Raw genomic sequence first — 25720 nt, 5'->3', positions numbered from 1 at the left:
TAATAATGAAACCTAAGCTCTTAAATCGAATTATTAATCATATTTTTTTCTTTGTTTCTCCAAAGGTTACAATCACAGTTACAATACAAGGGTAAACAAAACAAATTCTATTGCCATAAAAGGCTTAAGACAGAAAAATTATTATCTTAATTACATTTTATAAAATATAAAAATAACACTGTGATAACAACAGCAATCAAACAAGTCTTCAATGATAAAATGATAATACCTACATAGATAAAAAATATATGTTGGTACCCAAAGTGGAAAAGGAAAGGTCCTTACTAATATTGAAAATGCGGAAGTATGTTTGTTTATCTTTCACTGTGGAGTGAAAAATCAGGCGAGATTGTAGTCAAGCGCTTCCCTATTACCAATAAAAAAAAAGCCTAGGAGTGATATGGGCTACTTTTTGTTTTAAAACTTCTCAAAATATTTACTTTGTATCTTAAACAACACTAAAGCGCGTCACACACGGTGAAGATACTATAATATTTTATCTTAAGATACTGTTATATTTTATATTACATTATCTAAACGCATCCGGTATCAGCGTTCGGACCATCATGACCAGCGTGATGGTCCGAACGCTGATACCGGATGCGTTAAGATACTGTAATACAAAATATAACAGTATCTTAAGATAAAATATTATAGTATCTTCACCGTGTGTGACGCGCTTAATAAGCGCGAGGAAGTCTGTAACCTACAACTATTTATCACGGCAAATCATTCATTGCGTGGACAACAAATTATGCCAGAGCATACTCTCGCACCTAGAGCGCTATATTTTGTGCTATATATTTAGGTACGATCTATACGACCTCTTCCAGGCAACCTTAGGTCAAATTTACCTATGTAATGACCAAGGTAATGTAATTATTAGGTAAATGAGCGCGCATGGATAACTTTTTCTCGTTTCTTATTCGTCTTTGACTTTCTCTATGTGAAGGTTAATGTTATCAGTTGAAAATTTCAGTATTGTTTATTAGAGTACAATAAAAAATGCATTCAAAAGTAATATATATTCCCAAGCCCATAATTATATTATATTGCTTATCTGTACATAAATTATTCGCTCTATCTCCGAAATATGACATCTTTCAATTCCATCTCGCGATAGAGCGATTTTATAAAGTTTTTCTTAACCTTTTTATAAACATTTACAACCAAATAATTTATCTCAATGCAATATGTACGAATATATTACGGACCTTGTGATACATTTTTCACGTTGTCACATAAACCACAAAAACTGCGAGGCCTGAGAGGTACCAGAGCAAAGTAATATTATTATCTTGTAATACATATTATTATACTGCAGAGTGTAGAGATGATACTTTTTTTTTAGTAATATTCGAATGTGCAATGCCCATCATTCCTGGGTAACGTTTTCTACTAAGTATATGTATCTACATTTAAATACACAAGTACCTACAGTACATGATATTATATGCATTGAATATTGTCTGTTGTAGTTTTAGAAATAGAGCTCGCCGAAGTAAAAGTCCTCTCTTTAGCTTTTAATAATTATTATAATATTCACATGCTGTTTATCCTGCCGTAAAGTACCCAATCCTTTGAATTCTACTAATCAATGTATGATTATGGAAGAGCATATAATACATGCTTCAATGCATGTAATGCATGCATAATATCTTGTCTACACCTACCTATAACGGTGTGATGATTCGAAATAGAGCGACGTGTGAATAGATTACTGTGAGATAGTGCGTAGTTTGTATTTATCAAAGTATTAAAAATGTCTATGTGTATGAAAATGTAGTATGTAGGTATGTACTATGTAGGTATGATGTTTATGAATAGAAAAATGTGACGATTTCTATAAAACCTACTCAGGTTTATAATGAAAATATATCCTACCTCTAAGTTACTGATTAAGCTATGATATTAAAAATACTTTATTTTAAATAGAATATCTGCAAACATTGGGATTTCGTGTGGACTTGATACCCGTGGACTTCGTGAACTACTGCATGATAGAAATGTGTGGTCATGAGGTAAAATCGCCTTTCTTATGAAAATGATGAATTTTCTTCTCTTTGACCTTTTTAAAGTAGATAAAGCCTTTTAAGCTAGCTAAAATATGTGATATAATGCCTACATTTCAAGCGGGCGTAAAGATTATAAGAATTGATTAATTTTGCATTTCTCCTTATAATTTAAATATACCTAACTAAGTTAATTCGTACTTAATTAATTGGTAATGTTTGTGATTACAAACACAGTGCACATATCGTTGTCGTATTACGTATATAAATAATTTGCGAATTACATAATATGGAAACAATATTATTTTCTTACTCCACAATAAAAATAAAAGTAAATTTTATTTAAATGTAGATCGGTAGGTAGAAGGTACTGCATTATCTCGCGAAATTGGTAGTGGTAACAGATTAGACTATCATAATATGCATAATATAAACAAATATGTGCCCATTATAATATAATGTAGAGAATGTGAACATTTAGATGTGATAATTAATATCTAGATTTAAAGTGTGCACTGTGCAAATTGTAAATCAGGAAATTTCCTTTGTTTAAAAAGCAATTATATGCGATATGATATCATATGTGTTTCACACAATACCTACTTGAAACAATGTATGAATTATGATGAATAATTTACGAAAAATAATATTAAATTACCTACTGATTCTAATTGATTCTAATTCGGTAATTCCTATAGGTACTACTACGTATTATGAAAATAAAGCATAAAATATAATAATTCTATCTTGAGCCCTAAAATATAAATTTATATAGTATTTGTATTAAAAGTTATATATAATGGTAATGGTGTTTATATGTGTTATTGAAGGGTATAACACAATAGATACGTAATTATGTTTATATAAGAATAAGAAGAATAATAATATATCTATAATACGTTGATCATTAGAACAGATATTAATTAACGTTACCTTGTTTCTATTCAAATTAGATACCTATTGTTTATCACAGTATTAATATGTCACTAAAATGTTGAATCACGTCATGTAGCACGGAATAATTTTTCTAGTACATACCTAGGTACCTAATAATTATAAAATGATTAGAAGGCTACTGACGAGTTAGCGACTAACAAATCAAAATGTTATAAATCTTTTAGTACGTTTAACATTCAGGTAATGATATGGTTAGTATTTATAAGATATGTTTTAGGTATTCAGGTGCAACATCAAAAACCTCTGTTTCAACACCCCCTCAGAACAAGATCCCGTGTGCCGGCGCGCGATCAACGCGGTCGTAGAATCTTCTGGAAAGTTCCTTCGAGCTCGCACATACATGTGGTTATGGGCTTACATTGACGACTCTGTGTTTAAAAGCGAATTCGCGCCAAAAGAATATTGGCCGTTTGCTCTTGATGACAATTTAAATGTTAAATGATTTTTTATGAATATACATTTCCAGTTTTAGTTTTATTTGTTTGCAATTTTTACAGACTTCTTCTACTTTAGCTTTTTTTAAGTTCAATCAGTTTCAATGAAAAGAATTGCTATTATTTTCTGCAGCTGTTCCTTTCATCACGAGGTCATCGGAGTAAGAAGCAATTATAATTAAATTTAAAGTAAGGGCAGACAGCTAACAATAGGTACTTATTGTTTGAACCCATTATCTTGTAAACACGACAAACAATAGTACCTAAGTACTTGAATATTGTCGGTCATTTGACACCATTTGATAAAAATATATACTACGACGTGCTACGACTACTACGTACTAAGCCCGTCAGACATTTTTATCAAAGCCAGTAATTAAAAGATTATCAAGACACTTATGAGTAGGTACACAAGTCATTTTTTTGAGCAAATTATACTGAATGTTGAAATACAAGAAGATGCTTAGAGCTAGCGCGCAAGAGCAACTTTTGTCACCGCAACTATTTTGTCTCTCCCATCAATAAGGTGCGCGTACGTAGCGACGCAACTCCCTATAGAGTTGATGGGAGAGACAAAAAAAGTTGCTCTTGCGCGCTAGCTCTTAGATTCCTGAAGCATTACTCTGTAGGTGATATACCTACAGGTAAAAGCTCCGTTTCCAAACATATTATCCAATTTTTATATGTAATGGCCAATGCTCAAAATGCTTTATAAGTCAGTGGTATGATAGAACAGGTACTATTATCATATAATATTATGTTTTAACTGTTTCACTGATCAATCTTTCTATTAATTTTGATCTCTATACGTAGGTACCGGTAGATTCCAACATTAAGGTTTGGGACTCAGGCCTTTCCTAAAATATTTGCAAATCAGGCATGACAAGCAGAAATTTTGAAATATTTTATTTTTTGTTACTATTAGTCGGAATATAAACTTGTATAGTCATTTTATTTAATAACATTTTGATTGCAGTGAATTATTCTATAGAATTGTAACGAGAATTTTCCATGAAATATGTTGAAACACGTAGAAGCAACCTTCATGTTGGTTACAACTATTTCTATAGTTGCATAAAAAATAATGATTTTATCCCAAAAAGGAATTATTCTAAAGGTAGATATGAAATAAAACGTAAATGTATATAAATAGACCATTTATTAGGTACGGCATTAAATCTGTACAATATATTCCACCTCTAAGATAAAATATCCATACTCATAAGTATTATAATATACGAACAGTGCATTAGGGTGTCTGTCGACCAATACTGTACTTGACAATTCTAAAACAGCCAATTTACATGATTACAATATACTTAAATATGAATTAACTACTACAGATTCAGGTTGAGAGACCCCCTAATTAACAATTACCTAAATTGTAACATGATAATAAATTTACAAGGAATACTCCGTTAAAATTACCATTTAAACAACTATATTGGAAAGAACTCATAGAATATCTGTGGTTTAAAAAAATCGCATACATAGACAATCCTAGCAAATATTCATTCGATTTTTGAAAGTACCAATTAAAAATAAATAAATAGTAACAAATCACCAAAAAAACACATACATCACCTTGAAATTTACATGAGCTGCAACCAAATCGTTAACTTTTGAATAGTAAAGCACATTTTTGTATTATAAACCAACCAAATACATACAAATATTTTACAATATAAGAGAATAGACCGAGTTGCTTACTCAAAGGTGAGTGATCACAATACAAGTATAAATTATTAGATTAAAAGGAGAAAAAAATATTGTATATTAAAAAGAGACCCAAACATAATTAATAAAATAATAATTTTTCCAAGCACATCTCAATGTGAAAAGCTAGCTACTAAACAATCATTTATATTTTATTTTTTAGAGAATTTTATGTGTTTTATGTATTTCAGTATTAAATTTATATAACAGACTGATACAAAACAGTAAGTAACTTTAAAACTAAAAAGTCCAGAATATAAAATTTAACTTGTATAATAGGCATGACGACAGTATCAATAAATGATCGATTTGGTGTATTTAGGTGAAACTTTATGTTAAATAATTTTAAAATACTGCCTTATTTTTATTTAAAACAATAAGATTATTGATATTTTTAATAAAATAAAACATTAAAATACCACAGTCCGCCATTTTGACTCAAACACCAATCACAACGCGTGACGTAAAGTTTATCCAAATAATTTCATGTCAGGTGTGTTTTGTTTGTGTGCATACGCATTTTGATTGATTTTATATTGTTTTACGTGTGATTTATCGCTTTCAATCTATTTTGATAATGGATCCGAGCTTTATTAAGGCAAATAGCTCAAATTTGCCTAGGATTGACGTGTTAATGTTGGGAGAATTCCTGTCAACAAATAAGGAATTTTGCTCGTCTGAGTTTAGAAATGTGAAAACTTCCTTGTAAGTTAATTTTGTATTTATCTATCTTTACCATACATAAAACCAACTTTGATATAATCAAGAAGTAATTATACATATTTCTAGTTTCATATTATTTCACTTTCATAGGTTATTTTTACGATAAATATTGCAACTGTTTACTTTTGAGGTTAGCTCCTTCACAGCTTGTAGGTTGCTACAATGTTGTACAGTTAATACCCGAAAACATTTTCTGTAACAGAAAAGCACCGACTAAGGGGTTTCTTTAGAGACTTAAGTAACACTTTTTCTCAAAGTAAACACGTAAAATCTTATAAATCGCAATAGTCAATGTTTATGTATTTTTTCTAAATTAATATAAAGTAGGTAGGTATATCAATATCATGTTTTTAGCAAATCAATATAATTTGGTTATTTTACAGGTCTTCAAGACCATCATATGGGGATGATGCAATCAGTTATGTACAACTGAATCGGGAAAGAAACCTTTGTACAGTAAAGTGCAAAATTTGCCCAGAGCATAAAGTGCACTCAAAACTATATGCTGTTACATTAATTATTGATGAAGAAGAAGAGAAAATAGTGTCTATTGAATGCCATGATTGTGTTGCTGCCCAGGGTGGATGTAAGCATGCAATAGCGCTACTTATGTGGATCCACAGGCGAAGTGAAGAACCTTCATGCACAGAAGTCCAATGTTATTGGAAGAAATCAAGGCTATCAAGGGTTGGTACTACCTTAAAATATTTGTCAGCAAAGGATCTTTCAAAAGGAAGCCCAATGATGTCATTAAACGCTACAGTCCTTGAAAAATTTCTAGAAGAAGGAAAAAAGAGAAAACAAGACAACTGTGAGATACTAAAGTATCAAGAAAATTTTACTTGTAATGAAATACTTAGTGTCTCAATGCACCAACTTGTGTTTACATATAAGGAAGAGTGTTGTGACTTATTTTTAAGTAAAGTTAATTTAAGTATTGATCTTATCAACAAGATAGAAGCTGAAACGAGAGCCCAATCTAAAAGTAATCTTTGGTTCGAACTGAGATATGGAAGGGTGACTGCTTCAAGAGCATATGAAGTGAGTCGGTGTCAGACCAATGATGGAACACTGATTGCTTCTATAATGGGTGGGAAGATACCAGACACACCAGCAATGAAAAGGGGTAGAGATTTAGAAATAGAAGTTAGACAAATGGTGAGCAAAAAACTAGGGAAAGAGATATACGATGCAGGGTTGTTTATATCCCAAAAACATCCCATGTTAGCTGGTTCTCCCGATGGAATATGTTCAGGTGGCATAGTGGAGATAAAATGTCCCATCAGTAGAAAAACTTACGAAAATTATATTAAAAATGGTAAACCAAACAAGAAGTGCTTTGCCCAGATGCAATTGCAAATGTACTTAAGTGGTAAAAACAATTGTTACTTTTGCATCGCTGACCCAGAATTTATAATTAACAATAACATAGAAATTATTTGCATCGCTTATGATGAAAATTTTATGAAAAGCTTTCTGGAAAGAATTATTAAATTCTGGAAATGCAATATATATCCATTGTTATATAAATGTATTGAATAGTAAATAAAAATGCAGAAATTTAATTAATATTTTATTTAATAAGTGAATCCTGTAAATTAATCAAACCACAAGCTATAGTTATAACATCATCAAGAACTTTAACCAAACTTAAGTTAAGACAAGCATGCGGTTTTAACATGTTGAATTCACGAATCCGTCTTATCACCCGCTCTACATGAATTCTCAAACTAGCTATTTGTTTGGTTTCTTTAGCTTCTGCTTTAGATAACTTACATCCAGATACAACACTCGGTGGCCGTACTAATTTCACACCCATTCTTCTTAAATATACTTCCACATGCTTAAATCCTCTATCTGCCATGACCCACATATTGGGTTGCAAACATTTTGAAAAGTCAGAAGTTTCAACAATGCATGTGTCTGTTATTCGGCCTCCATAACCATTAGAAATATAATTTATCAAACCATTAGGTGTACAGGATATAAGGTACTTAATGGTATTAGCTTTCTTGTAATCAGACCAGGAAAGGGCTTGATTTAAAGCATTTGAAGGTTTCTGTATTTCAATCTCTAAACAGTCGATTATGCAAGTCACATTATTGTATTTATGTCTAAAAGCCATTGGTAGATTTTTTTTAATCAATTTCTTAACTAATGGAACAATAAAAGGACGCATTACACTTGCTAAAATAGGTATATTTTTCAAAAAAATTTTGCTTGGATAAGTTTTATCAATTCCAAAATCATCAGCAAGTTCACGGAATGAATTATTTAATTTAATTTTTTTTAGACATAGTAAAATATGATTAAATGGTATATTTGTCTGTTCTTCAATTAAGTTAACTAAATAAAAACAACTTAAAGGAACACCAATATAGGAACGGGGGTTTTTTCTAATTTTCTTCAAGGTGCACTCTAAAGCATTAAAATTTTCTCTTCTTTTGTCATCCTCTACCATCTCGCTACAATCCGAAGCAGATATTGATACAGGTATTGAGGTTTCTGTTAGAGTCACAGAGGGGGTATAAGAAGCATCACTATCTGAGTGTTCTATTTTTTTAACTTTTTTACTCAAATAATTACCACTAGACCTTGATGGGTTAGTATTAAGACCGTGATGCTTGATTTGAAATGGAGATGTAGAGACAGAATGTTGAAATGGCTTTGATGGTGATGTCATCTGATTTACCAAATTGACTTTTGTTTGGTTAGCTTTACTTCTGTATTTTTTGTATATGTTTACTTGAACTGATTTATCCAACACTCTTGGTGCCAATTGGGGAAGTTCATCGACATTCTGCTGAACTGTAAAACAAATATTTTGTTATTTTAATATTATAATTATGACTACAAATACTTATTAAGTACATATGCAACAATAAGAATAAAATACGGGTAATACCTGAACTAATGGATGTAATTTCTTCAACACTTGATTGTTTTGTAACTATACATTTTTCTTCGAATTCCTTTTTACACTCTTCAAGAATCATCATTCTTCGTTTCTTTCCTATATATGGTCGCTCTGTTGTGTCAGATGTTCGTGATTTCCTATCAGATTGGCATGTAAACTTATGGGGCATACATCCTGGTTTCATACGTACTTGTGATACTGATTTCATCACATGATACTGCATATAATTTTCCATATCATTTAGCATCTGAAAGAAAAGGAAATGTTTAGAATTATTGATAATAAGAATCATAGCCATTATCAAAACAAACTTAACCTAAATAAATTAATGAATCTATAGCTGCCAAATTTCAATTATTTAACATTATAGAAACATTTTTAGTTTAAAATCTATAAGTATATGATAACATACTCACATCAAAGTGATCTTCACAGAAATAAAGTGGCGAATTCGTAACTACATCGTTGGGGTTTCGCCGCGCGAGCTTTAACCACTTTCCCCTTATTAATTTCTTGTTTGGAACGTGTACAAATAATTTGTTTGGCGTTTTTATTGATGTGGAAGTACACTGAGGTACCGCACAGCACTTATAAGATTTGAAATTCATTTTAACGCATGAATTAACATATTTTGTTTAGTTTCTTGGACAAGCGTACAGATATTGACGTATTTACCTAAGTTTGACGTCACGCCGACGCCATGACACCTGCGAGCTGTTTTTGCACAGATAATAAATATTTTTTGAAAAATGGCTTTTATCTTCGTTAAATTTAAGTATATTACCGAAATATAGGGTTTTTCTTGTTCAGTAAACGTAAACACACATTATGGAAGAGGATTTCAAAATCTTTCGTCATGCCTATTTAATCTAAATAACATTTCTATTGCTAAATAAATATGTTAAAATTCGATAGGTACCTATCTAATACTCAGTCTATTCCCTTTTACAATTAATGTATAAAGGGTAGTTTACAAACTAAGGAGTCTTTATGTTTATATCATATAGTTAACTCTGTCAACTCGAAATCAGTTAATCTTGGCTAGAACACATCAAGTTTTTATTATAAATAGAGATATCTTATAACAAACTTATACTTTATTTTTTGGAATTTTCTTTCTAAAAAGCTAGGTTTTAATTGAGTTTTTTTTAATTGTTTTCATAATAAATATGTGTGATCCCAAGCTGAAAGGTTCAAAATTATGTTAAATCCGATAAAGAGCAATAAAATGAATAACCAATATTTATGTAATTCAATATAATGGTGAATATTATAATTATTGCTTGTAATTCTTTCCTTTATTCCTAAACATTTAGTACATTTCATTGTCGTAAAAGTAAATCTCACTTGAACATTGATAAACTGAGGGTTCTAAATGTGCAAATAGATGAAATTTGTGATGTACAAAAAAGGTTCTAATCTATTTCACATTCACAACTTAACAGCTGATCAAATATAGAAAATTTCCACACAATAGTTTACAAACGGAGGTCAAACTATAGTGTTAGAAATTTGTAAGTATGTATTTCATAACTAGAGCATGAATTTGTAGCGACAAAACTCACCATCTCTACATATAATAAAATCTTGATGCCACCAAATCACAACACATTTCACTAAGTCCATACAATTGTTCACTGTACACTATATTATTTCACTTGCGTCTTGATGTGTTGTAAGAACTCATAGTATGAGAACGCAGACTCGACTCTGTCTTCTACAAGACGTTCCGTGAATCGTGTTCTTGTTGGCGAGTTATCCCTGTGAATATAAATTGTACATTTAGATATAATTTTCGACCAACTTAAAAAAAATATCATTTTGAAATTTTCGGGCGTTGAGAATAAAATTTCAAGGTCGCGTAATGGCAAAACCATCACGTCATGGAATAAGGCGACGTTTTTGGTATCTTTGAATCTTGCCAAAGAAGCTTCACTTCTGACACGTGCTCGGCACACACTCGCTCGTTTTTTTTGAGTCTGACAGAATTTTCGACAGAGTGAACTGATTTTGATGACTTTATTAATTTCATAGATAATTGTTCCTTATGTTATATGAATAATAAGTTTTGAATGTAAAACTAAAAATATGTTTCAGCTGTGGTTTCAGCCCATACTATGTTATTGCAACTTAGTTAATGCTTTGCCTTGCAAAGCCACAAAGTAGTTTTTGTGGTAAACTCAATGATTGATGTTATTTTACTACAAAAACTGGTACATGCAAGATAAATAATTGTAAGTGGAAAACAGTTATCTTCTACTGTCTCTTATTCTTTAAATGTTTCAAATGAATGTGAGCATTTTCATACTAATTTTAAATATAAATACTTATATCCAACTAAATCATACTACATTACATACCTGAGTATAACAATATTCGATGGGTACGGACGATCGTCGTTAAGCTTCTCTATAAACGCGTGTAATAACGCATTACCCTCATTTTCTAACTTGGGTAAGCTTGTCGCTTCGTCGGGTAGTTGTGAAAATGCCGTCACACCAAATACCTCTGAGAGGAAAGCGGGACTAACCGCGTTGCAAATATATATTATCATTGTTTCTCCATCGTCTAGGAGATAGGCGCCGTTTAGGTTGATCCTAGAACAAATAGTTAAGCATTATTTTTTAAAAATTTATTTTTTTATTTTTTTTTCTTATAAAGCAAGATCATTTTTTAATATGGAAAAGAATAGTTATTTGAGTGTTTTTTATTCTTAAAATCTCAAACTATAAAATTCAATTCCATCAATTGGAGTATTAATTTTATGGAAAAAATAAGTGGGTACTTATAAAAAAATGTAGCGTCAGTATGATTTGCAATTTTTGAAAATTATAACTGCATGTTGAGTTCAGAGTACAAAATCCGTATGATGCAATTAAAGTTATTATGTCAAGGTCTTCCACGAGTATGATGAGTCAAGGTTCAAAGTATGTCATCGTTTATGTAGTTTACATAAAATTAATTATATAAAATAACTTGTTAAGGTTAAAGTACACATTCTGCATAATATACTGTAATTGTATATAGAAAAACCTATATTGTACCATGTAAATAATAGTACAGTGAACATATTACGTAAGATTGTACCGCAAATGGATTCAAGTGTCTATCCAATCCACAGATATATTATATGAAATAAAATAGATACTACATAAAAGCCATCAGTACATTCATTAGTTACAGACAAAGAGACCAGAGAGAGAGAGAGTAGAGACCTCGCTAGAGACATGTGTAAGCTGTCCTATATGGTACTGTTTGCAAAGGTAGAGTCCGCAGTAAAAAAGCGACCGTAAGCGGTGGTAGGGTCGACAGTAAGGATGCGACTGTTTGCATAGATAGTGTCGGCAGCAAGGAGGCGACTGTTCGCGGAGGTAGAGACTTATGTTAAAGAGCGTGTGTGTAGAGCCGGTGGTAGAGACTTATGTTAAAGAGCGTGTGTGTAGAGCCGGTGGTAGAGACTTATGTTAAAGAGCGTGTGTGTAGAGCCGGTGGTAGAGACTTATGTTAAAGAGCGTGTGTGTAGAGCCGGTGGTAGAGACTTATGTTAAAGAGCGTGTGTGTAGAGCCGGTGGTAGAGACTTATGTTAAAGAGCGTGTGTGTAGAGCCGGTGGTAGAGACTTATGTTAAAGAGCGTGTGTATAGAGCAGAGCTACCTCTCGGACGTGAGCTGCAAGCGCGGCGGGTCGGGCGTTGGCTCGGGCTCGTCGCGCGGCACGTGGTGCGCGAGCGCATGTACGGGGTACAGCTCGGGGTACACGAGCCGCAGCAGCTGGGCCAGCGGCAGGCACTTGAGCTCGCACATGGCCGCCACGCGCTCGTCGAGCCGGGTCGACGTGCCGGTGCGGAGCGCTTTCTGCAATACAGTAATATAAAGTTGATCAAGTGTAAGAGGGACATGCATACGGTCTTAAGCAGCGCTACACGTAGTGTATGTCATTTTACGTTATTTATATTTTTCATGGCTTAACATTCCAGACTTAGAGCTCACGTATCTTTTTGAGTAGTTAATTTTGTAGAAGACACATTCTATTATAAATAAAATTATCAATGGCGACAGCGACTCTACATTATTATGTAGGAGATATTAAAGTAGTAGAACACACTTACAATTTCAAGAAGAGCGACTCTACATTTAACGTCTATAGCACACGTACCGTCTTGAGCAGCGCGAGCAGGTAGTGCATCCCTACGCGCACAGCTTATCATTAATGATGTAGAGCGACTCTACATAACACATGAAGAGTAGAACTAAGTAGAACAGGTACCGTTTTGAGCAGCACGAGCAGGGAGAGCGACTCTACATTATTTGTGTAGCTTGTGTTAATAGGCCGAACAGCGCTAGCACGTAGTGCGACCCTATCTCTCCCGTATAGAGCGCTGAGCACACTCACACTTTTGAGCAGCGCGAGCAGGTAGAGCGACTCTACATTCAACTTGTGCTAAAGTGGTCGAGCAGCGCTAGCACGTAGAGCGACTCTATCTCTCTCGTATAGAGCCCTGAACACACGTACCGTCTTGAGCAGCGCGAGCAGGTAGTGCGTCCCTACGCGCACAGCTTATCATTAATGATGTAGAGCGACTCTACATACAACATGTAGAGTACAACACACTCACAGTTTTAAGCAGCGCGAGCAGGTAGAGCGGCAGCAGGCGCAGCGCGTGCGGCGCGTGCAGCGCGGGGGCCGCGCCGGGCAGCGAGTGCGCCAGCCGCGCCGCGCCCAGCACGTCCACCGCCACAGTCATCAGCGCCTCGCGCGCTTCCGACATTGATGCGGACACGCAACGGTCCACCGCTGGAAGGTACAACATAATTGATTAATGTATGAAAAATTTGTAAACCATTTATAAATAAAATAAATAACAAGCACTTTCTCTAAAGGTTGTAGAGTCACGTTGATTGCACGCGGACCGTCGCGGGTGGTGCGCTAATTTGTAAGCGGCCGTGCACGCTAAACCGCTCCATAGAGTTCATACGTTTCGACAGTCAAAACCGACGCGACCGCACCGTATTATTTTAAAGATAAATCCCTTATTCCTCACCCATTTTGCTAAGCAGGCCGATGATAGCCTGCTGGTCGGCGGCGTGCAGCACGTCGGGCAGCGTGCTCGCTATCGGGATCGCCATCGTGTGCACGCGTATCCGCCGCTCACCTGCACAATAAACATTTATTAAAGTGAAACTTTTATTACATCGTCTCAACCTTTTTGGTCTGTGTAGTGCATGTCGCGTGACGGTCGAACCGTACGATAATTATCGTACAAATACGATAATTTTGTGCCTAAGTTTCACTTTTACCGTGGTTTCATAAAACCACACAACATTTTTTAGTTCATGTACTATTTTACACACTTCTTTAATACTTATGTGAGCCGTAACATATTCAAATTTCCTTTACATTCAAACATAAACGTGAAATTAATCAAAGTCTATTAAATATTAATGTTAAATTACATTAAAAAACTTTAAACACGCTTTAATGATAGAATCAACTAAAAAATTATGCAAAATATTTATTTTTTGTGTTTAATGTCATGAAATAAATGTATTGTCACTGGTTCTTGATAAGTGTACAAGTTTGAATAACACCTGATTTTTAAGTGGGTCAAATTCGAATGAGTAAAGTGTATGTGCCGAGTACACGTGACAGAAGTAAAAACTTCTTTGGCAAGATTAAAAAAAACAGAATAGTCGCCTTAATCCATCACGTGACAGTATTGCTATAACGCGATTTTGAAATTATACTCTTAACGCGCCTAAAGAAGTTTAGACTTCAAAAATACGTATAATTCTAAGTGTACTCACCCTTACTACTAGTATACAGCAGAGCCGCCTGAAAGCACGCATGCTGCAAGTCTCCAAGCGATTCGTCGATCGCCAACTGCATACCGAAACCTGCGTCTGGCGATACATTCGGTAGAGATAACAGGTCGGTTGACCGCACGAAGAAGTTGCCGTGGAACGTGTGGATCGATATGCCTCTGTAATTAAACATAATATGTATTTTATAAAAGGCTAACTTCTTAATATTTGAAAAAATAGAAGGTATCAATAGCAGTCAGCTGTGCTGCAGAAAGAAGTATGTATCAATTCGACAGAAATGCTGAAATTCTACGCTCTACCTCATCCAATAGAGGCAATATCACCGTTAAAATTACTTCAAAAATTAAGTGGTGTATTTTGCAAAACTACCCATTTAGCATTACTCAAAATTATACAATCATCAGTTTATATACCCAAATCGCCTTTGAAACCGGCCCTCTTTATGTTTTTTAATGTCTTTTTTTATCCTTAAATCTTCAAATTAACCATACCTAGTGCAGCGTACACGCATAACCGCTTCAAAGCCGATCTTCCTTGTTAGATATCTTGTGAACATGTTGGTAAGTTTAGCCGCTTGCCAAGCTCGAGCGCCCAGGAATACAGGCATGTGGTATACTGTGCCCGCGCTGAACTTGCTCATGCCGCCTGGGAAGGATAGATTAATTATACTAAATGAAGGGAAATCGTTCTCTTTTGTTAAAAAAAATTACGGAAAAGAAATAAAATGACCTGCCCCCTAGACAAGTGCTTTCTATTAGCGTAAAGTTTAATAGAATAGATTATGACAATTTAATTACGTGCAACTGAAAGGATAGATTAATTAAATATTTGTTGTAAAATAAATAAATTGAATCTGAAAAGCTCAAATCTCAATTCAACTACATTCTACAGTGCCTTATGTAACTGAAATTGCATATGGAAGATCAATAACATCAAATATTAAAATGGCAGGAACCAAATTCATCAAGATCAAACCTTTTGCGTATTTTTTTTTTTTCTATAAATTACAACTTACTCAACGTAGCCAGATCGCAGTACTGCGAACTCAACAGGAACAGATCAACGGCCACTTGCGCGCCGCTACAGTCAAGCGCGAGTCGCTTGTAGAAGTCCGTCGCTGGGCTTAAGTGTTGAACGTCTTTGGACGAACGCGCGTTCGGGTCCTCTCTGTTGGTAGAACGATGGATTTTGAACCTTACTGTCACGAAATAAGGTGACAATTTCAGAAAAATTATGACAGATTCAATACAACAGAATTTCAACCTTACTGCCACGAAATAAGGTGTCAATTTGTGTTTTATACAACGCCACGCAGATATTCTCTCTGTTGGATATATTTACGTTACAGGTTTTTGAACCTTACTGTCATGAAATAAGGTGTTACTTTCAATAAAATTATACAGAATTATCAAGGTCAATTGATTTTTTTTTTTCGCTACATATAAAACATAGATATACACACATTTTTCTAACGAAATCCATAATTACGAAGCATTTTTTATAATGATAAAAATTACCTAGATTGGAGAGCTCCTGGTCCAATATTAGGTAGACATGTCTGGAATACTGTTATTCTGCCACCCGTAGGAGCCTAAAAACATAAAAAATATGTATGTATTTACGAAAGACATATAGAAGTATAGTTTAATTTGTAATGTACAGGGTGTCTCAGCGCCGATTTTAAACTTTGAAAATTTGTATAAAAAAAAACAAATTGTATTCATAATATTTTTACTGTAGTAAATTTAAGTGTATTAGTGCGGATTTTATGTACAGAATATTACACCGTCAAGATGTCTTCCATCATGGTGAATGCACTCTTCAAATCGGACACACAAATTTGCCGAGACGCGCCAAATGGATGTCCGCTGAAATGGCTCTCACTTCTGTCGTTATTTTAGTCTTCAACTGCTCCAAATTTGTAAGAGGGGTATCAAAAACTCTTGCTTTGAGACAACCCCATAAAAAAAAAGTCAGCGGGGGTTAAATCGAGAGATCTGGGTGGCCACAATATGTCTCCAGAGCGGCTTATGAATTTTCCCGGAAATGACGTATTTAGTGCGTCTTTAGCAGTGTTGGTTGTGGCCCCATCTTGCTGAAACCATACATCAGACTTGTCAATATCCTCTTCTTGCAGCTGAGGTACAAAAAAGTTACCGATGGTGGCTTAAAGAGGCAGCATGATGTCTAAGTGAGCGTCTTGGATGTTCCGTGACCGCAGCGGCGACGCGGTCGATGTGTTCAATCGATCGCACAGGTCTATTTCATGGTCCAATTGAATGATTTAGTAAACATTCTGTCGCTCTAAACTTCTCTCCTCACGACTTAATTAATTGAGTACTCGGGGCATCACTCAAACGGTGGATTTCATAGCGACTACAAATTTACACCGTTTTTCACTCAACGAAAACGTATTGCATAAGTACGCTTCGACTGCGTACGCGCGGTGCGTACCAGACCACTGCGCCATGGCCACAAAAAAATCCGCACTCGTCACCTATCGAACGCTACCATTCCCCTCCAGCTAACCCCGCAGGTTGCCGAGAAATTCGTGTTTAAAGTTTAAAATCGGCGCTGAGACACCCTATACAACAAAACATGTTTTGAAAATTGCGAAGCACACAGCCGTCAATTCTCAATGAAAGAGAAACGGTGCGCAACATCCGTAAGAGCGCTACTTACTAAAACATGACAATATGAGCTTCGCTATGCCGTACCATTAAGACAATTATGAACTCTATATCCATAGAGATAAGGTTCAAAATGTCTTGCATTCATCATGAGCTTATAAGCCGCTTGTAACGGCGCTGGGCGCGGATCAAGGACGGCAGGAACCATGAACTCTGTGTAGACAGAGATAAGGTTCAAAACACCTTACCATGAGCTTATAAGCTGCCTGTAGAGCGGCTCCGAGGGCAGAAGCCGGGGCTCCGGGGGCAGAGAACCGGTCGGGCAGTATTGAGAGCAGCTCGCGCACCATCTCGCGGTGCTCGCCCAGGTTCACCAGCAGCGCCTCGGGGGACGGGAGGAACACCTCTGTGACATATATGTGGTTAATATTGACGTACAATATTAATATTGACTTACAATAAATCTCACAAAAATTGTATGGGCAAAACTCTGCCTCCGCATATATTAGGCAGAGTTTTCTAATGAGCGTAAAATGAGTCAAGAAAAATGTTCTTAATCAAAAATTAGCACATTTGAATGGCAGTAGCTTAATTATAAATATATTTTTTTCGCGGACTCAAAAAGTAAGCACGAATAATAATAGTAATATTTAAAACAGAAAAAAATATATATCAAAAAAAATGTTTCTACAAATTTTCCCTTCCTTATTATTCCAGTCTAAAAATCTGAAGCCCATACCGTCAATGTCCAACACCGTCATTTCTTTAGGCTTAGTGAGACCGTCGCTCATCAGATAGTAGTGTATGTGCGCATCGTAGCAAATGAAACCGATCTGCGTGCGCGCATCGCCGGGCAATTGGTCCAGGTTCGATTTTAGTACGTCGCACACGATCTGGAAAGAAAACAAATAGATTAAATTTTGTACACAATTTTTACTTACTCAAAAACTATGTTAATTGCGACTACATTTAGCAGTATATCTGTGGCTGTAATAATACGCTGATAAAAAATCTGTAACGGGTAATAAATTCAATCGTTAAAGTAAAGTGTAATCATAAATTTAATAAGAGTTATGAAACAGTCTTTGTTCACAAAGACAAAGTCATTATTTTGACACATTTGACTTAATGTGACATCTAAAGTGTAGTGTTACACTTACACAAGACACTTACACGTAAGTACCCCGACTCCCTCGCGATCTGCGACACGTCGAACAGGAACAGATACACGGCCGGTTGCGGCGGCCGCAGCATGTACTCGCTGGGCGCTATGAACTCGATGGTCGCGGATTTGATTTCCGGCCGGCGGGTCGGGTCGCCGTACGACTTGCTCACCGGGTCGTATTGGAACTCTTCGGGCACTGGAATAGTGGCAAATTTGGTTGTTTATTGTGGATAAATAGGAATGATAAATGGCTGGCCGATTGACTGGGAAGTGACCAGAGGCGGCTCGCCCTATCATTATTAATATTAATTATTACTATTTAAAATCAATCGTAATCGTAAAAAACTACTGTCAATACCAATGAATATATTCATCATTCCATCATTCCATACACCTGTATAATACTGTATTATACAGTAACGCGCGAAGCGGAGCGCTCACGATTGCGCTCCAATGAAAAAATATTTATTACATTTCCTAATACGAAATCCAATAGGCGTGAAAGAGAGGGTTTGCCAGTGCCCTGCGCGTGAAACAGAAGATTTTCTATGGAAAAATAGCAAAATACGGAGCGCCGCTCCCGCAAACGTTGCCGGTTCGTTTTTACCGCCGCGCCTGGGCGCCCGTACAGGACAGCGATTGCGCGCGACGTTGCCACTCCTAAGTCCTATATTATAAACAAACACTCGACTCTCGAGTCAGTTCAATGCACGCGCGCGAATGCAAATTCGGGAATTTTCTAATTCGTAAAGCTAGTGCTTTACGAATGTCTTGTCGCTTTAAGTTATAGATATTTTTGCACACCAAAAAGAAAGACGTATGTATTTCCTTTATATAAGTATTTTTTTTGATAAATGTACTGCTTTACACCATGTATTTTCAAAGAAAGAAAGAAAGAAAAGTTTATTTAACACCACACACATAATAAAAGAAAAAAAAATATACAAACTAAACAAAAGCAACAAATAAAATAAAAATAGTGACTTATTCCTAATCAGTGTGGTGCTAAAAAGGGTCGCTACTCAGCATGTGCTGCACTTGTTGTGAAGCGCTGATTTTCAGTAGCCCCTTGTTGGAGTGCCAGTCAATTTTCAGTGTTTTATTTCAAGTGAACACCCAAAAATTTTGTCACGAGCCGCCTCTGGAAGTGACTCACATCTTTATTTATTTTTAATCAGCTTAGTCATATATTTCTTAAGGATTGAACCTGACTAGAACAACTGATACACAAATTAATTTGATGAACATACACGACATACATTTATAACATCATTGAAAAACACCCTTACATTCTAAGCAACAACAACAAAAATTAAATTAATTACTATACATCGTGTACTCACAATCATTAACCCTATAGCACAGGTTACATTTCCACCGCTTCGCGTCGACAAAGTACACGAACGGGTTAATGTACGTACGGCACGCACGGCACCGCACTATCGTCGTACATTGGATCACAGGCAGGTGCTAAAATAATAATTGTGTTATTTATTATGAAAAAGAACCAAAATGTGGTTGAAAAAATAGATTAGAAAGTCTATTTATAAATTTAAGGATAGTTTGAAAGGTTGATAAAAAAGGAGGCCACAACTATTTTACATATAACTATTTTTCTTTACAAAAATATAATGCTCTGATAAATATTAAATATTAACTAATAAAACATTAGTTATCTCCGTTTATATAATTTATTTAATTAAATAATCATATAACTGCTAATGCAATGCATAAATAAATGCTAATCTCCTTTCAAATTTATACAACTACCTACTACTACTACAACTACCTAGTTATGTTACATCAGAAGAATGTAAATGTTTTCACAAACATGCACATAATAATGTTTATAACATCAAAAATATTGAAGCTTGCGTCGAAGCATAAAAGAATAAAAAAATAATGACGAATAATTTTCCATATTCTAATGCACTCGACATCAAACATCAACAACACAAATGAGCGTCAAATTACATAAGTAAATAGTTTTTTGTACAAAAATTTCAAACATTATGCTTTTTAATTGCTTTATATGTGCCATTAAAAGCATTCTACTATTCAGTTTCACTTTATTTCAAGTGTTTATTGATAAATAAATACATATAACATTTGTAAATTATTTAAGTTTTTAACAAAGGAATTGAAAGAGCTGTTTGAATACGTATATACTTTTTTGTATAAAGCTCTATATTAAAACTTAAGAGCACAAGTGAACTCAATTATAAATAAGTATTTTTATAGAAGAAATTCCATATTACATCAATTATAATTTGTATCCTTTATAAATTTTATTTAAGCCAACATTTGCCAACAATGCTTATATCCAAACATAATAGATCTAGAATCTAAATATACTCACATTCAAATCCTTGAAAGGATGTATTAAAATTCCTAAAGGTAATCTCGATTTTTGTAGAAGTGAATTGTTCTCTGGTATCCGATTTATGGTACACCGGAATATTCTGTAAAATAAAGAGCCATATAAATATTATATACAATATAATGTAATATAATATTATTTTCTAAATATCTTGTTCTAATTAAACACATTTGGCAGTGTGAAAGTGATAAGATCGCAATTTGTACATATTTGACTTGTATATTACCATTATGATTGTCTTTTAATGTTAATGTGTGTGCAAAAATTGATATAATTTTATACTTGAACTATAGTAATTCTTATATATAAAAATGAATCGCAAAATGTGTTGGTAAGCGCATAACTCGAGAACGGCTGAACCGATTTCGATAATTCTTTTTTTATTATATTCCTTGAAGAACGAGGATGGTTCTTATGTAGAGAAAACGTAAAGATGTACCACGGGCGAAGCCGGGGCGGACCGCTAGTATAGTATAAAAATATAGTAAGTGAAACTGAAATAATTAAATATTAACGCAATTAATTACACACTTCAGTTAAAACTAGATGAACCAATATTATCTTTCTATTCAGCATTAAAATTTAAAATTATATATCTATATCCAATAGCTACCTTGGTAACCATGGACACTAGTTGAATTTAAGGATAAATAATACGGGAAATACATGAACGGAAGGTAACGCGAGACAATGTATCTAGAAGGTTATTAATACCTTAACAAAGGTCAGTTACTTACGAAATTAAAACAGAATAAATTTGATGCATGAACTATAATTATCGGGATTTTAGTCGTTATTTGCTAGTCAAATTTTGATATTTACGTCAATTTTTTTTTCTTAAATATTACTTTTGTTGTTATATCATATTAAAAAATTATTCCTACTGATTTAGATAAAGTAAAGTATGACTACTGTTTAATAATTCTAAGCTTAGTTTTATTACATAAAAGACAGTTTATTTTTATATTCAACAAATAAATAAATGAATAATATATCTAGTTTTTAAATGCCATCAAGATCTGATCAATGTTGATCTGATACATTATCTAAATTTATTATTTATCCAATTTCATAGAACATAACTTATATGTTATCAACAAAAATTACATATTGATTTTAGTTTTTTTTTATTTATTTATTGGAAAGAACATGCAAAGATATGCTATAATTAAATTTCACATGAAATATTACCATAATTTTGTTAATCGAAAATCACTTCATGGTCAGATAATCAAACTTGTATCAAAGTGACAGATTTTTATCATCCAGTTAAAAGATAAAATATACTTATGTATTGTGTAATTGTAATGGTAATGGCAAAGCACCTGTTTCAATAATTTATCCATCTGCTTTATGAAAAATAGAGTGTAAAGAGTGTAATTTAAGTTAGGAATTATTGCAGTTATTCATTTTGATTGTGTCACAAAAACTCATCACTACATAGTATAAAACAAAGTCGCTTTCTCTGTCCCTATGTCCCTTTGTACGCTTAAATCTTTGAAACTACGCAACGGATTTTGATGCGGTTTTTTTTAATAGATAGAGTGATTCAAGAGGAAGGTTTTAAGTAATAATTTAGACAAAGCGGGCGAAGCCGCGGGCGGAAAGCTAGTTTGGAATATAATAATAACAGCAATTTGCTAGATATAAGATAATTAAATATAAGATATAAGATAATTAGACCAAAAATGTACCTGTGTATTATAATATTTAAGAAATGTGAAAAGAAAAACTAATCCAATGAATTAAAAAAACCTACAATTAACTAATTCTGCAGCATGGATAACAGTAAAACATCTCATATACATTCTTTTATGTTACTTTTTGTAACCTTTAAATTGCTCCTTTTTTAAATTTAATATTTTTATTTATAATAATAAATCAATATAATGAACAGCATCCATAATGAGATAACATACAAGTTTCAGTATAAAATACAATATGAAGTTGTAAATAAGCAATACAATTTGAATCAACAGTCACTAAAAATAAATTATGACAACTCATTGGACTGAGATATGAGAACAGCAAATTAAAAGCAAAATAATAAAGATATACATTAACCTTTATTTACAGTATTTAGTTTAATTGCTTGTTAAATATTCATTTCATCTAGGTTGATAATATACGGTTAAGTAGGTACCTAAATTAATTATATAGACTATAGAGATTTATTATTTTTAAAAAATTATTAGAAGAATTTCCTGTATTGACTATTACTAGCAATAAACATTTATTTATTACATTCCTTACCTATTCTATAATATGATTTATAATAATATTTGGTACTCACTCATGACTACAATTCGGAGCATCCGCAAACTGAGGTCCCAATCTAATTTCTGGTGGGTCCTCGGGGTATTCAGACAAAATATGTTTACATTGCATCAGATCAACCATTTGATGACCCCACATCTGATCGAAACCTTGCTGAGTCACACTTAACTGACCCATTTGTTGTGTCAACCCAGGCATTCTGTTCTGTGCTTGCATCTGAGGACCTTGAGGTGGCATTCCCTGAGGTGGCATTCCTGGTTGTGGCATTCCTTGTGCCATGCTTTGCTGCTGGAAATTACTAGGTGGCATTTGTGGATATCTGTTTTGCATATTACTCCTTGCACCTGGCGGGCCAGGCATTGTCTGTGCCATTGGAGGCAAAGGACCAGGTGGTAAACTCTGTGGCCCGCTCATATTATTGACTGGTGGTGGTGCTGTATATCCCATAGCTGGAGGTGGTGGCATAGGCTGGCTCACAGGTGGCCGTATTTGTTGCGCCATAGGCGGCATTGAAGATGGCCCACTCATTTGATTTTTTGCTTGCTCTTGACCAGGCATTGCAGTTGCAGGAGGACCAGGCATAGGTGGTCCATTAACTGCATTGCTCCTAGGTGGCCCTAAAGGTGGGCCAACTATATTCGGTCCAGTCATGGAAGCATTCAAGGGAGGTATTAACGGACTGTTTCTAGGAGGCCCCGCTGCAGAGCTACTGAATGGAACATTAGCTTGACTTGTTAAAGGTGCAGGTGACATAGAAGTCAATGGAAATGGTGGTCTTTGGTTGTTTGGGTTCACTGGTGGTAGCATATTCTGAGGTGGAGGTCCAAATGCACTGGATGGCGGATATTGATTAATTGGCGGCCTAGAGGTTGGAGGTGGGCCATTCATAACAGGTTGATATTGACTAGATGCTATGAGAGGTGGAGCATTGTCATTTATTTGACGTGGTGGCTGGTTAGGAGGATATGGTGAAGTGGTATACATTGGGTAGGTGGAGCTTGATGGGATATTCTGCATATTTTGAATTGGATTTTGGTTACTTATTGCTTTCATAGGAGGTCTTATAGGCGAAGATTGCAAGCTAGGCTGGGGTGGAGGCATCATCATCGAATGATTGAAGGCTGGCGAGCTATTTGCACTCTGATTGTAATGATTAGGTTGATTGTTGAACCCAGGTTGGGGCACTGGATTATTTGAGTTAGCATCCTGCTTCAATGATCCAGGCAATTGGCCAGGAGGTATTTGATTGAATTGGTAGGGTCCTAAATTTGTATTTTGTGGTCCCGAATTACTATTGTAAGACGTCGGTATGTTAGACATGGTTTGTTGATCTGAAAATTAACCAAAAATCAGTGATGAACCTCGCAAAACGACAGTACGCGCTATTAATGACAATGGATTTATTTGTATTTAGATAATGAATCCGATATCGACAAGGATGTTTAATTAACGCTAATTCACTAAGGATGACAGAAGTGTAATCTGACCAACTTACCACTGACGGGATGAGGTGAAAAAACACAAAAACTTGTTACACTTTTTCTGCTGCTATACCATTCTCACATATTACCACAGCACGTAAAAATAAAGCGATAAATCTGTAATACGAAGGAAATTTCGACCCTGACTTACGTGGCCGAGCGAAGGAAAACGCCCTCTACCGGAGGTCGAGATTGATTTTACTTTTTAGGTTGTCATGTCAATTGCGTTTCATTTCACAAATGTATTGCCTGACGCAATAACGTCCCGACTACTAACTACTATTATAATATTTTTAAAGTTTTTTGAGTTTTATGTCTCATTTAATAATTAAACACTCGTATGTTTAATAATATTTATCGTAACTCTTCCATATTTTACCATTAATAATTCTTTCGTGTGTTGACTTCTTTATTTTGATTTAACAGTATAAGTGAGTATAACAGTATACAGTATATTATATTCTATCCAGTCTTCCAAGTTGAACTCTATATGTATTAACTATTCTATGTCTATAGTAAAAATAGGCTCTCTGTAACGAACAATACTGCTAATACTACTGGATAATTCACACTTCACACACCAACATAAGCACCAACACCACCATTACTAACTAAACTATGAAAACTGATAAACCATTTAAAATAATACTTAATAGAGTAAAGTTATAATCTTAATATTTTCGATACTCTTGAATAAAAAAAAAATAAAAAATGTGTGCGTGTACACTGTACACACGTAATAAGTCAAACTTCTTTATGACCTTATTTTTCAAAAAATAATTTACTATATGCAATTTTACAGAAATACGTCCAATCAAGATGGCGCGTAACGGAAAAATGTCACGCGTAACGATAAAATGTTACATTAAATTTTTTTCCAACCCCGATAAAGAAGTTTCACTTCAATATATAAATTGACATCCATAATCAACGCCACAGAGCAAGTAAGCGTGAAGTAAGCAATGAAGCTGTATTTTCTATAACCCTTATCTCGTATATTCTCCCCTCGTGCTTCGCTCAGAACTTCCTCAGAATGAGGGTATTTGAATAAAATAAAAAAATACATACATAATACTGGCAATACAGTATATTATTTTAAGAAGCCAACTTGTATACTTTTTTCGTGGCGCGTACTGCGTAATTACTATGTATCATATAAGTTTGTTCATCTTTCGACTTTCGTACCTAACATAGAATTAATACATG

At 34.4% G+C, this 25720-nt stretch overlaps 4 protein-coding genes across 4 annotated transcripts; 2 read left to right on the top strand and 2 right to left on the bottom strand.

Moving 5' to 3' along the window:
- Nucleotides 1-1099: 1099 nt before the first annotated feature.
- On the top strand, nt 1100-3411 carry LOC149484850 (UPF0728 protein C10orf53 homolog). The gene is made up of 3 exons (XM_089700800.1): nt 1100-1271; nt 1936-2021; nt 3187-3411. The coding sequence occupies exons 1-3, from the start codon at nt 1187-1189 to the stop codon at nt 3409-3411; spliced, it is 396 nt and encodes a 131-aa protein (XP_089556926.1). The 5' UTR covers nt 1100-1186.
- A 1975-nt stretch (nt 3412-5386) lies between these two features.
- Nucleotides 5387-7384, top strand: LOC149484849 (uncharacterized). Its single transcript, XM_089701124.1, has 2 exons — nt 5387-5824; nt 6226-7384. The coding sequence occupies exons 1-2, from the start codon at nt 5697-5699 to the stop codon at nt 7382-7384; spliced, it is 1287 nt and encodes a 428-aa protein (XP_089557250.1). The 5' UTR covers nt 5387-5696.
- Nucleotides 7385-7402: 18 nt separating this feature from the next.
- On the bottom strand, nt 7403-9618 carry LOC149484848 (uncharacterized). The gene is made up of 3 exons (XM_089701125.1): nt 9176-9618; nt 8748-9006; nt 7403-8650 (listed from the first exon to the last, which is right to left on the bottom strand). The coding sequence occupies exons 1-3, from the start codon at nt 9365-9367 to the stop codon at nt 7416-7418; spliced, it is 1686 nt and encodes a 561-aa protein (XP_089557251.1). The 5' UTR covers nt 9368-9618; the 3' UTR covers nt 7403-7415.
- Nucleotides 9619-9626: 8 nt separating this feature from the next.
- On the bottom strand, nt 9627-24704 carry Sec24AB (Protein transport protein Sec24AB). The gene is made up of 16 exons (XM_089701123.1): nt 24529-24704; nt 23050-24364; nt 20736-20838; nt 19720-19846; nt 18385-18572; nt 17951-18104; nt 17460-17617; nt 16099-16172; nt 15597-15748; nt 15073-15226; nt 14564-14739; nt 13801-13911; nt 13375-13553; nt 12414-12613; nt 11120-11356; nt 9627-10520 (listed from the first exon to the last, which is right to left on the bottom strand). Exons 2-16 carry the CDS (start codon nt 24351-24353, stop codon nt 10409-10411), a joined length of 3429 nt encoding a protein of 1142 aa, XP_089557249.1. The 5' UTR covers nt 24354-24364; nt 24529-24704; the 3' UTR covers nt 9627-10408.
- Between the last annotated feature and the right edge of the window lie 1016 nt (nt 24705-25720).

This window comes from Colias philodice, chromosome 11 (assembly GCF_061535455.1).
Source record: "Colias philodice isolate Cphi_HAF_F1 chromosome 11, ilColPhil1 Martin Lab GWU primary, whole genome shotgun sequence".
Taxonomy (NCBI): domain Eukaryota; kingdom Metazoa; phylum Arthropoda; class Insecta; order Lepidoptera; family Pieridae; genus Colias; species Colias philodice.
This window is presented reverse-complemented; position numbering and strand designations above follow the sequence as displayed.

Excerpts from the sequence above, each read along its gene's own strand:
- LOC149484850 (XM_089700800.1), top strand. The coding sequence starts at position 1,187 with ATGCAATATGTACGAATATATTACGGACCTTGTGATACATTTTTCACG. Across the intron at positions 1,272-1,935 it reads AAAACTGCGAGGCCTGAGAG|AATATCTGCAAACATTGGGA; the intron begins GTACCAGAGCAA and ends TATTTTAAATAG. Across the intron at positions 2,022-3,186 it reads TAGAAATGTGTGGTCATGAG|GTATTCAGGTGCAACATCAA; the intron begins GTAAAATCGCCT and ends GATATGTTTTAG.
- LOC149484849 (XM_089701124.1), top strand. The coding sequence starts at position 5,697 with ATGGATCCGAGCTTTATTAAGGCAAATAGCTCAAATTTGCCTAGGATT. Across the intron at positions 5,825-6,225 it reads AGAAATGTGAAAACTTCCTT|GTCTTCAAGACCATCATATG; the intron begins GTAAGTTAATTT and ends GTTATTTTACAG.
- LOC149484848 (XM_089701125.1), bottom strand. The coding sequence starts at position 9,367 with ATGAATTTCAAATCTTATAAGTGCTGTGCGGTACCTCAGTGTACTTCC. Across the intron at positions 9,007-9,175 it reads TCTGTGAAGATCACTTTGAT|ATGCTAAATGATATGGAAAA; the intron begins GTGAGTATGTTA and ends CTTTTCTTTCAG. Across the intron at positions 8,651-8,747 it reads AATTACATCCATTAGTTCAG|TTCAGCAGAATGTCGATGAA; the intron begins GTATTACCCGTA and ends TTTGTTTTACAG.
- Sec24AB (XM_089701123.1), bottom strand. The coding sequence starts at position 24,353 with ATGTCTAACATACCGACGTCTTACAATAGTAATTCGGGACCACAAAAT. Across the intron at positions 18,105-18,384 it reads GGGAGTCGGGGTACTTACGT|ATCGTGTGCGACGTACTAAA; the intron begins GTAAGTGTCTTG and ends TTTTCTTTCCAG. Across the intron at positions 15,749-16,098 it reads CCAGGAGCTCTCCAATCTAG|AGAGGACCCGAACGCGCGTT; the intron begins GTAATTTTTATC and ends TTCTACCAACAG.